Raw genomic sequence first — 13,605 nt, 5'->3', positions numbered from 1 at the left:
TTCAAACAAAATATTTAAAGAATTAATTAATTCATGTATTTATTTATTTCTATTTATGTATTAATTTTTTTATTATGTATATATTTGTTTTACAGAAATATCATTAAAATTATTTTTAATGCTAATTTCCATTAAATGATTCAAAGGTTCAATTTGAGAAACTAATCAATCGTATACCATGACAGTTTCCAAATGTCACCACTTTGCTGGCTGTGTACTATTATATCGATATAACTCATGGTATATAATATATATATATATATATATATATATATATATATATATATATATATATATATATATATATAAACAAACTTTAACTAAACAATAATTGCATCGTAGCAGTTGTACATGGTAAGACAATTTTAAAACACCCAGGTTGATATACATTGTATTAAGCAATATCTGTTCTAGTAGCTGTGATGAGAATATGGTCTTCAAGGTGCACTTGTGTTAGCTGCAATAAAACAAAAAAGGACTATATTAGTGGTCAGCCGTAAACTCAGCTAATTGACATAGGTCAGAGAGATTAACAAAATGACGATAACCACATACACGTAGCTCAGATTAAAGGAAACGTCACACGATACGATTGCCTCGTACAAGAATAGCCGATTGACAAAACCGACATTACGATTCCATCAGCTGCTATGCAATCGGTTATTTTGAGGCTATTCTCGTACGATGCACTCGTATCGTGTGGTGTAGTCTTAAGACATGTATTTGCGTGGTCACAGAAACGAAATGGTTCCTGAACGTTTGTGATACAAGGCCCTGTGCTCACAAACCTTTGAAATAAATCGCTCGCCTGATGCGCAGTCGATCTAGAATGGATCCCCGTCAGTGGGCCCATTGGGCTATATCTCTTTCAAGCCAATCCTATACAAGTGAATTACTAAATATTTTGTTATGTACGATCTTATTTGTCAGTGCAGACAATGGCAGCATGTAATTCATTTTCTTTTATTCCCAAATTTAAAAGGTTCAAGCAAACCGTCTGGGTTAACGTTTAGTGGTTGGTTAGAGACATATTCGACCAAATGTAGTTCAATGTAAGAAAAAAAGACACAGACCACCCATTTAACGAAACTGTATTTTAAAACATTTTCTCTCAATATGTTTTAAGTGTTTAATGTACTAGTATATATTGTGTACCTTTAATATTTACCATACCAGAAGATGATAATTTATATACATACGTGAAAACTGTGCCTGTGAGTTACAAAAATGTAACAAAATTAAAGGCGCAGACTCTGGTTTCAACCAGTACAATGGACACTGAGTTATAAAAACTTAATCTACAAACCTGTAACACATTACGATAAAATTACAACAGAGTGAAACAAGAGTCTGTGACGTTAAATCGGTAAAATACCCTTAACAGTAGACTAAAAGTCGACTCCCATAACTGTTACTTCTCAGACGCAAGTGCGTTTTTAATAATATGAAAATTGCATCTTGTGATATTAAAAACACCAGGATGTCCAGAGACACTTCGAATGTACGGAAATGGATAATCTAAACAACAAATTCTAAGTAGAGTATGATTTTAGTTGTCAAAAAAAGTTATAATAGTGAAAAATATGCCCTAGTGTTTGAAAAACTAGGGTCTTAGTGTTTGAAAAACTAGGCTCTGTCACTTTAAAGCTTTTTTGTTTAACAACACGACTAGAACATATTGATTAATTAATCGGAGGCTAATTGACGTAGATCATTTGGCAATTCAAACACGTAGTCGCTGGATACCTACCTACATTTTTCCATTAGCAGCAAGGGTGCATTTATGTGCTCTTTCCCACATACTGGACAACATATACCACATACGAATGTCTTTGATATACCAGTCGTGGGACACTGATTGTGAAGAGAAAACCAGTCAGATAATGGGTACACATACGAGATTCGATCTTACGAGCCAAACACCTCAGGCAAGAACTCTACCGAGTTAGTTCCCACTAATGTAAGTAAGAAATGCATACCCTAGTTGAGCCGTTCAGCTGTTCAACTGTTGTTCTCACTTTATCCAAATGTTTGACACTGTGGTCAAACAAAGACGATCCAAAAACTTGGCAAACTGCAAAACCTTCTGATACATTCATTAGCGCTGACAGAACTGTGGATAGATGCAGTTTGCAATTAGGTTATTCATAGAGATTATTACATGAGCGCGAGGATCGTACGAAAATTATGAAACGAGTTTGTGAATTGTGTTATTCCCCGAGCGAGAGCTAGGGGGATAACACAATTCACAAACGAGTTTCATAATTTTCGTGCGATCTTCGCGCGAGTGTTTTAATTTCTTTATTATCCACACGATAAAACAAGCATTTTTTAAAGAAACGGAACCGATTGCGTTGTCTAGGATCCACATAATGTAAGATCAGCTGACAGGTCGCTGAAAGACAACCGTTGTAATGTTGCACCCATAGAAAATAGTTCCATATAATCTGATAATGAAAAATAAAAGGAAACAATTGATATTTCACAATAAAATTTAATAAATAAAATGAAAATAGCATTATTTCATACAAATTTATTTTAAATTTGTTCATTGTCAATTTTAGTTGACATGACAGATACTTTTTGCACAATAGTTTTGGTGTATACAGAATAATTTAAATATAACCAATTTTGTCGTAATTTCTGTTCATATTCATATTTATTAGTAGTAGTACTTTTATTATTATTATGCATCATAACATTAATTTACAACCACCACTATTCCCCACCCCTTCCCCAAAAGTCCACACATCACGAGAGGAAATCCCCTGGGACCATGGGCCACTCTTTTCTTTTTTTAGATTAGTAGAAAGGGATATTTTATAATGTACCATAAATTGTATGTTTTTAATATTAATAACTGTAGAGAAAATATTACGGTTAGCATTAAATTAAAAAAATTTAAATAACAAGGCCTACGATTTATCAAATCTAACAGTTAAATAGGTTTTAATTAACGGATGAAACCAAAAATAAACGTTGGGAATTCATAATTTTCTTTAAAACGTCGTGTACTTTATCAAACATACAAAAATTAAATGGGGCATTGAATCGCCCGAAAGTGAATCAAAAAACAATATTCACACTGATATATTTTAAAAAGATTTCCCGCAACAAACCCTCCGATTTCCCAGCCATTTCATATTCTTCCCGACAACCCTGTAATGTTGAAGCATAAAAACGTCAACAATGGGAAGTACCATTAAAGAAACAGGGATTTTCGTTGTAAAATTTAACAAGTATTAAAATTAATAAAGATAATTCAAAAATAACAACGTAGAGCATAATATTGAGTTTGTTTCAGTGTTTTTATTCATCGTCTGATGAATCTGATATCGGGAGGATTCGTCGTTTTTTAACGGGAGGCGACTTGGCAGGCTGAAAACCCACATTCACATGAAATGTTCCACCATAAATGTTCCCTTCAAATATTGTGTGCGCGAATTCTGATGAAATTGAGTGGACACGTGAATTAGATGTCGTTGTAGATGTAGACAGATCCGAAGATGAATTGCTGCACAAAGATGCCTGAAGTGGCTGGACAGAGGAATATGTTGCTGACACAAGCGGGAATTGACTGTTGTGTTTTGTTTTTGTTAGGATACTGCTGATGTTTTTATGTTGTTCGTCAGACAGCCGAGAATAATTATTAATACTTTGAACGTTTTTATGTCCAGAAATTTGCATTATGTGAGTTTGAGTCATGTTGTTATCCTGCATTTTCTGAATCAAATGTTTCCTGGCACTGTGGTTTGTTAGTTTTTTGTTACCAGTCAAACCAGCTGCTGAAACCATGGTTTTCATTATAGTACCCAACTTGTTTTTCCCAACCAGTTGCCTTTTAAACCATAGCTGACCTGGGAACGGTTTCGTTTTGCAAGCAGTCGCCAAGTAAAAGGGATGAGTGTAATTCAAAAATCAGATGGGCGAAGTCGTTTGTATATCTTGTATATTTCAACTGGGCATCCATCGAGATGGATTATTTGGGAGTTTTCTATCGGAGCCTGTCCTTGTTTTTGTCTCGTTCGCTCATTTGTAAATATTCATTTCCATCGGTGTCCATTTTTAAACTGATGTCACCCCAGCACATGTTTCTGTGTGGAGTAACCGATCGCATTCCAAAGTGTACAGTGTTTAGCCACCAAAGTGTGTTCAGTAAGGATTCTGGATTGTCTGTACCGAGTTGATTACGCGATCATAGGATTTCTATTTCATCATCCGAAATGGTATCTGCCTGATAAGGTAAATTTCCTTTGCCTTCCGTTTTTTAAATTGTTTTTGTTTTGATATTAACACCTGACGTGTTTGTGCGAAGATTGGGTCGACTATCAGTGATGTGCCATATTTGTTTTGTTTTAAATGTCTATCAAAACTTGATAACATTGACCGTAGGCTACTGGGCTCGTACTCCTCGCCGTTTGCTTTTTTAATGCTTATAAAAAAAACTTGCACAATAACTTGTCACGATCAGATGGTGGAATGTGTTGAAGACATCGACGTTCGTTTTCGACTTCGGCGAGAAAAGAATACAATATATTCGTATCATATTTTGTTTTTTGCTTGTGTTTTTATTCAAATTTGTCGGATATGTGCTGAAATCGTTTCGAGTTATTGTCGTGTGTAGGTTCGCCGAGTGCGAGTTCGTCAAAAACAATCATCAGTGATAAGGTCATTTATTGCCTCGTCAGGTATTAAGCCGATGGATCGTCTGGCGAGTTTTGGAATGTTTTGGAAACTTTTTCCGCAGTTACTCGTAATCTGTATCTGGCCACCTGTTTGATACCTTCATCCGTTTTGCATACAAAAATATTATATGTATCTAATAGTAGAATTATTTTTATAACTCTTCCACTAAGTCTTCCGTCAATTTTCACTAGCGAATTTACCGAAATATCTGGTATAGATAAAGTTGCTATATCTGTCGTCTGCAACGATTGTAAATATATACTATAGGCTATATACAAACTGTAATTTATGTAAATTTGACATATTACTATTAAAAATAAACAAAATGTTTATTGCAGTCTTGTTAGCTTATTTCATTTGATGAATTAAAATATTTCGTCAAAATTCGCACGTACGATACTTTGTTTTTGTACAGTCATTGATGACATTTTATGAATGACGTAGAAAAGTAGTCATTTGTCAGGTCAGGTCAGGTCAGGTCAAATGCGGTCAATGTACCATCCGCAAACCGCGTAAGTCCACGTGAAATCGTTATGACACACGTGTGTCATACCAATTATATATTCCTCTATATCTTGAACCATGTGGATAATAAATATTTATATTATACGTTAATATGACAACAATACATAATTAGTTGTTAGGTGTGTTGTTGCGGGGGTCTTTTCCAAGGCTGTTGTTCTTGTTGTTTGTTTTGTTGTGTTTTTCTTTCTTTCTTTTTCTCATTTTTTGTTTGTTTGCTTTTGTTTTGTTCTGGGTTTCCCCCCTGTTCTGCCTTGCCCTGTCTTGAATGAATGAATGCATAAATAAATGAATGAATGAATGAATGGATGGATGGATGGATGGATGGATGCTTGTTTGTTGTTGGTTTTTTCCTTTATTTTTGTCTTTGCTTTTGTGGGGTTTTTTTTTTGTTGTATTTATTGCTTGACACACACACACACACACAAAAGGTCTTGATAAAAAAAAAGGCCACCACAATGCAATTTAAAATCAAGTCGCAAAATGTATAATACTTAAATCAGCAACATATTTAGATATACTTAAATACTTAGCCTCTCAACGACAAATAATGAGGGTTTTTTCTTCAAAAATAAATATAACAATTCTAGTGAAAACAAAGGTTACCTGACGCTGTAATATCTGCTGCCCTGCGCTGTACCAGATCGCAAAGTTTAGCCACAAAGTCAGAGGCACACTGCGATGGGTTCACCATTCCTATTTGGGATAGTATGGGCGCAGTTAACGAACGGTCACTGTAAAGTATAACGGATATAATGTCTACAAAAGATTGATGAGTGATCTTCTGAAGTGAGCAACTATATACAAAAGGCAAAGTTTTGGAATAACGTAAGTTATAACTTAAATGTTGTTGTGAATATGAAAGGAAAGAACAATAATCGTTTTAACAAAACCACTGCACATTTTTAAACTACCGCTGTTAAATATTGGTGTCTAACATATCGTTATTGAACACTTGTTTAGAGAAAGAACGAAAACCCGCAGCCGCCACAAATACTATTCCTACTAAAAACACCAAAAACCCCAGCAAGGGGGTATTTTATGTCCTTTTTCTAATCTGAACGACAAAGCCGTAATCCACGATCAAATCGTATCTCTGCACAATGCAGAATTTAATGGACATTTGGAAAATAGTGGTCGATTTCATCTGGTGCCTCGTCTATAGGAGGTCAGCCTCTCCCAAGGAGATCCTTTACTGGACAATGCATCTTTCCTTCCAAGCTAGAGTACCGGACGCGACGAAAACTACACAGTTAGCAGGAATAATCACGGCTTTTTTTTAATAATTCTAAAATTATGCGTTTTTCATTTCTTAAACGGTCAATAAGGTGTTGGTGGTCTGGGAATGTAACTTTCCAACACATCTGTCATATTTGACTTTAGTTCCCCATTCCGATGCTATATAGCCGTAATTAAAATGTGTTGAGTGCATCGTTAAATAAAACATACCTTCCTTCCTTACTCCTTTCCTTCCTGCATCGCTGAAGAAATGACAGTACAAACCATCACCTTTCATATACTAGTCATGGAGTACTGGCTGGGACAAAAACATTTAGTACCATCATGGGTGATCGATCCTTCGACCCATCGCAACATAAGCGAATGTTCTACCAATGATGAGAAATAGTAAAGGGAAGGACATTAGCATTTGTTTTAACCGCACACGCACGCAGGCACGCACGCACACAGACACACACACACGCTCGCAAACACACACCGAGCCTTACTTTGCTATTAGCAACACCAAATCTGTTGTGAAACATGACGAATATTTGTCAGATCCAGCAAACATCTCCAATAACTCATTATTCTGAAGACATGCTTGGTCCAAGCAATCCCCGACAATTACACCCAAAGTCTGTCCAGACATCAGCGTCTCCAGGCTACAAATATTTTTTTTAAATACATTGATCATAGTTTCCTTTTGTTAAAGTGACATTCCCGAGTTTGCTGCATTGTAAGATGTTTCCGACTAATAAAATATTTCTACGATTAAACTTGCATATTAAATATATTTTCTTGTTTGGAATATCAGCGTCTGTATATTCAATGTGTTTCTGGTCGTCTTAATATTTGTAAGAAGCCCAAACTGGATTTTGTCTTCAAATAATTTCGTATGTACGAAAAAAAAAAAAAAAAGGAAATAAAATGAAAATTAACCTAGTACAAATATTAGAACGATCAGAAACACGTTTAATATACAGCCACTAATATTCTAAACAAGAAAATATATTTAATATGTAAGTTTAATCGTAGAACTATTTTATTAGTCGATAACATCTTAAAACATTGCAGCAAATTCATGAATGTCCCTTTAAGCGTGTTAAGTGGCATAGCTACAGTTATACATATGCAAGAGAAGGTGAAATGTATAATAATAATAATAATAATAATAGTCATACTGTTTCTTTTCATAGTTAGTGACTAAATTAGACTAGGGTCAATTCAACATTGCTGTATAATCACAGATGGATATTCAGTAATTAATTTCTAGACTAATTGACTTGAGGATTCAGTCCACGAAATCAAGACGCATTCTGGTAGCCATCGAGTAAAGGTTTTTTGTGGGTTTTTTACAAAGTTTGTTGCAATGAATTGTTACTTTTACAGTTGTTCGTGGCTTGTGGGTGTGGGTGTCATTTTATTCTGCAATCTCCATACAGAAAACAACATATTAACAATGTACGTGTACACACCATAATGGAATTAACCCTGAATTCCCTAAGTTGTATATTTACAACTATGTATGGACATTATTATAACAATTAGATGATTTATTAAAACACTTAAACATGGACTACCTACAAAGGAGTCAAGTTTATTGACGATTATGTTTATGAATGAAACCATGTTTCAAATGCTTTCCATATGTGATTGGAGTAGGTGTAAGAGACAAATAGATGTTTAAACGATCCCAGATCGTTCCCACAGAAACATCTGTCGTCAGCTTTTACACAATACATATACAGATAAGGATTAGTATATGTGGTAATTGTTCGTATGATTGCGAAACATTGGGCCGATTTCATATGTCTGGGTTTCGAAACACCTGGTTATATCAAAACCTAGGTTAAACACTGGTTTACGTAAAGCGCTGAAAAACCTGACCAAGACATACACTCGTGGTGTATTTCATATGTGTGTGTTTTACCCGTGTTTAAAAAACCACGCTTTTTACATGGGTTACCCGCAGATTTGGAAAGAGACATAAGCGAGAAATAGCTTACACTTCATCACTTTGTAGTTGAAACTCGTTACCGGTATATTATTAGCATTCGCGTTCGAGGATTAGCTACCTCCTCCCCGCCCGCCGTCCCCCCCCCCCCCCCCCCCCCCCCCCCCCCCCCCCCCCCCCCCCCAAATGTGGAGCAAACCTTTACATTCTGTCAAAAATGATGGACATGTTTGGGGAAATGAGCTGGCCTGAAAACGTTTCACCATGTATTTCCATCATTTCACTCACAATATTAGTTATAATCCCTACATAGCTGTTGGTAATATTGCAAATATGAATAAACGTTTTGCTATTGGCATTTCCCTTTAATTCTAACATAATATTAAAAAACAAAAGATGGGACGCGTATGCCTGAGGGCACCGAGATAACGTATGGTCAAATTTTCAAAACTGTGGGCCTGTACCGCCTTGTTCCCCCTTTATTAAGACGAGACAAACACGAAAGTATGTCATTATAAGACTGCAGTCTATGATAGACGTTTATTGCTTTGATACCGGTGGTAACCGATCAACTTTCATTACTAGTACTTCCTGTTTTCGTGCAGTTAATACACCATGAAGAAAATGTGTAGTTTTAATAATTTAATAAATAACTATATTTATTACCCCCAGTGACCACTCATAACAGAGAAAATATTTTCCATATTTTCTCAATGAGAAATATTATGCAGTGTTGTGACGAACAATATTACTGGATGATTTGACGCTTACAAACCAATGACTTTGTCGATACTAAATATAACATCATCGCGATTTGGCAAACACACAAAATGACGTCATGTACTTTAATGAGTTTGCGTTCACGACTGTTTTAATATTAAATTTATAACAAAATGTCATTTTAACGCAAATCATTATTTACATTTTTAGCAGAATAACGATAACTTTTATTTTTGAAAATTATCTGTGAACGCGATTAAAATGCAAAGTTATAGCAATACCCAGAACAGTGTGTAAAGTGATTTACATTGTTTCTATAGCCTACATGTACGTGCATGTGCGCCTAAAATAAAGGCGTTTAGAGAAAACATAGCTGGGGTAATAAATAGAATAGCACAGTCAGTACCAGTTATTATCAATGTATGTCCCGAGTGAAATACTTTTCATTTGTCACTCGCTAAAGCTCGCGACAACTAAAAATGATTTGATTCGGGACATAATTATGATAATAACTGGTATCTCGTTTATTATCCTCTATATATCTCAGGCGCTTTGTTGTTCATTCGCCACGAACATGGTGAAGGGGTGGATCTAATTATACAGTCGTGCTAAAAAACCCAGGAAAAAGGGCATCTTGTCTAAAAGGGGAGGGGGTTCGAACCCCCCTACCCCCACCCTGTATTCGTTTCTGTACAGTGGCGTAGGCAGGATTTTGTATTGGGGGGGGGGGGGGCACCTGGCAGCCAAGTAAACAATGATATTGAGTACGCCACTGACCACCCCTAATTTGCCTGTATTGCTGCCGAAATTATCCATGAAGAAAAGTTACTTTGAGCAAACCCAGCGAAAAACCACCTCAAGGGCAGGTTTAAACAAGCAATACAATTGTAACCCAGTGTTAAACTAGGATTACTGAAAACCAGACATGTGAAATGCACAGTAAACATGGCCCAGGGTTTAACCTAGGTTTAAACCATATGTTTCCAAAACCCACCGATAATCTAGACATATGAAATTGGCCCATTGTGTTTGTGGCAATGTTTCTACTGTGATCATTATTTGCCATATGCGACATAGGAGACTGAAATAACTCTATATATAAATAATAAATAATTTTGCAATTTGTTATTGTTGTATTCGTTTTTTAATATGATTTGGAATTCCCAAAGTTACAGTCTGTCTCCTTATTATTTGAAACTAAATAAATATAATTAACGTTTAAGTTATATTCCTAATAAAACAACAATTAACTGCACCTTGTGGTTTAACTAAATTACAAGCAGGTTTTAGACCTTTGTTGTGCCAAGTTAAAGGGAAATCAAGGTAAGTATATATTAACATTTTGTAAAATACAAAATTCAAGGTAATAAAATAAACTAATGTATCAAATGTGCGTAGCCGACGCGGGTACGGCTCAAGACTACTTCATCCTTCCAACACCGCCTATAGTAGGACTGCCACTCCTAGGACTGGCTTGTCAGAATGAAGCTTGCTTGCAACCGCACCAATCCAATCATCTTGTCAAGTCGAAAGAATATATTGGTTGATATGATATTTAAAGTCACTGTAGGGAAGACCAATATTGGCATGGGACACATTCAAAACATATTTCGCAACAGAATCTGCCTTTTTATTTCAGTGCAACATGGATCGGTGCCCAACAAAATATAACATCTTTATTGGCAATGGATAAAACGACACACGTCCGTATCACCATCTCAACCAATGGATGCTCCAGCTACATGTATTGTAATACCCGACGACACGAAAGTGAGTCTGTAAAAAATAATATATTTGTATGCATATGAATCCTTAATTTCTCCCAGGGCCTCAATGATTGCCCATATTTCTGCAGTAAATTCGTGCCGATCGTACTGCATGATATTACGTTGTAGTGGAAGAGGGTAGAGATGATATAATATGGTCTCTCAAATGACTGTCTGCTCCATTTAATTACTGTCACAATCTGCAACGTTTTGATACTTAATCGAACTTGTTAAATATTTGGAATAATACACATACCAAACATCAAGTTGGAAAGACTTCTCCGTCTCTGTTATCAAGTAATTTGTAGTGACATTTTTCTTCCATTCTGTTAACCAATGAGGTTCTTGGTTCTGAAACAGAAAATCTAAAGACAATCACAAATGAAAACAATTACAGCCACTTTACTTCATCCATAATAAGGTCATGTATCAAGAGTTCGCATCACCCAACGATGCCTTTCATAAATGATCGAGGCACTTTCAAATACCCGTATACATAATTACACACACACAGAAACATATTGTTTGCATGCTGACGATCTTCAGAAATCTTTAAATGTTTTCTCAGAATACTCTGATAAGTGGAAATTAAAAGTTAATATCGATAAAACAAAAATTGTTATCTTCGGAACAAGGGCACCGCCAAAACATTGTATTTAAATAATATAAAAACAAATATAGTAGACAGCTATAAATACCTTGGCATTTTATTTACCAAAAATTATTTGAAAGCACAATTGTCCCTATACTTCTGTATGAATCAGACATCTGGAGATTCGGCAACAACCAAATTATAGAGCAAATGCAGCTAAATTTTCTGAGAGATATCTTGAGAGTTAGAAAAAGTACTCCATTACCCATGATTTATGGCGAATTCGGTATTTACCCTTTAGAAATTAAAATAAAAACTAGAATGCTCGGGTTTTGGGCTGCATTGATAACAAGTAAATCAAGCAAAATTTCAGCTATACTATACAAAATACATGCTAACAAATGCAACCGAACAAACGGGTAAATTCAAATGGTTAAATTACATTAATGAAACTCTAAACAAACTTGGATTGGGAAACTATTGGTTAAGTCATAACATAACTAATAAAAAAGTGTTTATTAATATAGTATCTCAAAGGTTAAAAGACCAATATTTGCAAATCTGGCGTGATAACTTGAATACGTCTACAAAATGCATTTCTTATAGAGTATTCAAGACAACATTCTCGTTAGAAAAGCATCTTCTTCATTTACCTCATAAAATGCTAATTATTTTATGTCGCTTCGAACAAGTAATAATTTTTTACCTGTTGAAACTGGGAGATGGCAAAATGTTGATCGAAAAGATAGACTATGTATGTCCTCTATGTAACACCAATCTAGATGATGAATTTCACTATCCATATTTTGATAATAAAAGAAAATTATACATAGGTATATACTACAGTATTAGGCCAAACACTATGAAATGGAAACAACTCTTTACTTCTCCAAAAGTATCTGTTATTAAAAAACTATATCTTTTTATTGATAATATTAATTCTGTATTTAAATATATTTTTAAAAAGTAGATATTTCGAATTACTGTATATGTATTACACTATAAAATATATTTTGTTGCAAATGTATTAAACTAGTTCTGTAACAAACAAACAAAAAAAAAAAAAAAAAAAAAAAAAAATATATATATATATATATATATATATATATATATATATATATATGTGTGTGTGTGTAAATAAAGTTCTGTTCTGTTACCGTCTTCTGTTAACTTTATAACAACATTATGCACTATGAGCTGTAAATCTATTTTACTGTAAACTTTGTACTTCCAGTAATGAGTAAAAAGTATTATACTTTTGCAAACATTGCAAAATGTTTTACAAAATACCTACGCTAAAAATTTCGAACTTTATCCGAAGACAAGGATGATGTCATTTGGTTTAAACAATATTTATTTTACAAAAACATATTGGGCCGATTTCTCATGCCTGGGTTTTCGGTGGGTGATGAAAACCTGCGGGTTACCTTCAGGTTAACCTATGGGTTATTTTCACTGCTCGTTTCACGTGCAGAAGGTTCGGTAACCCTAGGCTACCACCAGGTTACAATTGCACTGCATGATAAACCTGCTATAGGGCTGGATTTTCAGTGGGTTTTGTCGATTGGAGATGGAGCAATTTTGGCATGGAAATGGGGAGTTTTGGAGACTCTGGTTCATTAATTTCTGTATCATTCAAGCTATATAAAAATTAAAAAGTATAAGTATTGTATGGTCAGTGATTTTTTATACTGGTAAATAAATTTGACGTGTAAATGAGTGATGGGGCATTATCCTATGTTGCCACTGAACCCCTAATAGTCAACACACAGTGCAGGTCCTAAGACCCTAATACCAAAATTAAACACCCCAAAATTAGAAATATTCCGGGGAGCATATTACAAGACTTCATGCCTTGCTTTGTTATCATAATAACCCCGTTAAATTCCTAAACGACCTTCCTCTCTAAAAATCATGGCTACAGGCTTGATGGTAAAATCGATCCCCTGCCCGGGTGCGTATCCAGCTCCCTTTGATCCGCGCCTGCTGATTGTTTTAGTTGTAGTGAACAATTTTATGAATAAAAACATTCTTTATTTTTGTATTGAAGACTGGGCAACCAACCTATTAACTATTGCATTGATAAACGTCACCTATTAAAATAATTTTGTTTCTTTTTGTGTAGTCGATGTTACAATCTTGCA

At 35.0% G+C, this 13,605-nt stretch overlaps 1 protein-coding gene across 4 annotated transcripts in view; it reads right to left on the bottom strand.

Moving 5' to 3' along the window:
• Nucleotides 1-292: 292 nt before the first annotated feature.
• The window catches only part of LOC121368970, a 58,304-nt gene continuing 44,991 nt past the window's right edge, over nt 293-13,605 (bottom strand). For 2 of the 4 annotated variants that reach the window (XM_041493745.1, XM_041493744.1), the window contains exons 11-15: nt 11,126-11,220; nt 6,936-7,091; nt 5,815-5,942; nt 1,980-2,113; nt 297-457 (exon numbers count right to left, since the gene is read on the bottom strand). In XM_041493745.1, the coding sequence (XP_041349679.1) occupies nt 395-457; nt 1,980-2,113; nt 5,815-5,942; nt 6,936-7,091; nt 11,126-11,220 (576 nt within the window). In that variant the 3' untranslated portion in view covers nt 297-394. Of the gene's footprint in view, nt 458-1,979; nt 2,114-5,814; nt 5,943-6,935; nt 7,092-11,125; nt 11,221-13,605 lie in introns of all 4 variants that reach the window. The other 2 variants (XM_041493743.1, XM_041493746.1) reach the window with 2 other exon arrangements.

Source organism: Gigantopelta aegis, chromosome 3 (genome assembly GCF_016097555.1).
Source record: "Gigantopelta aegis isolate Gae_Host chromosome 3, Gae_host_genome, whole genome shotgun sequence".
In the NCBI taxonomy this organism is placed as follows: Eukaryota; Metazoa; Mollusca; class Gastropoda; order Neomphalida; family Peltospiridae; genus Gigantopelta; species Gigantopelta aegis.
Note: the sequence above shows the minus strand (reverse complement) of the source record. Positions and strands in the feature narration are given on the sequence as shown.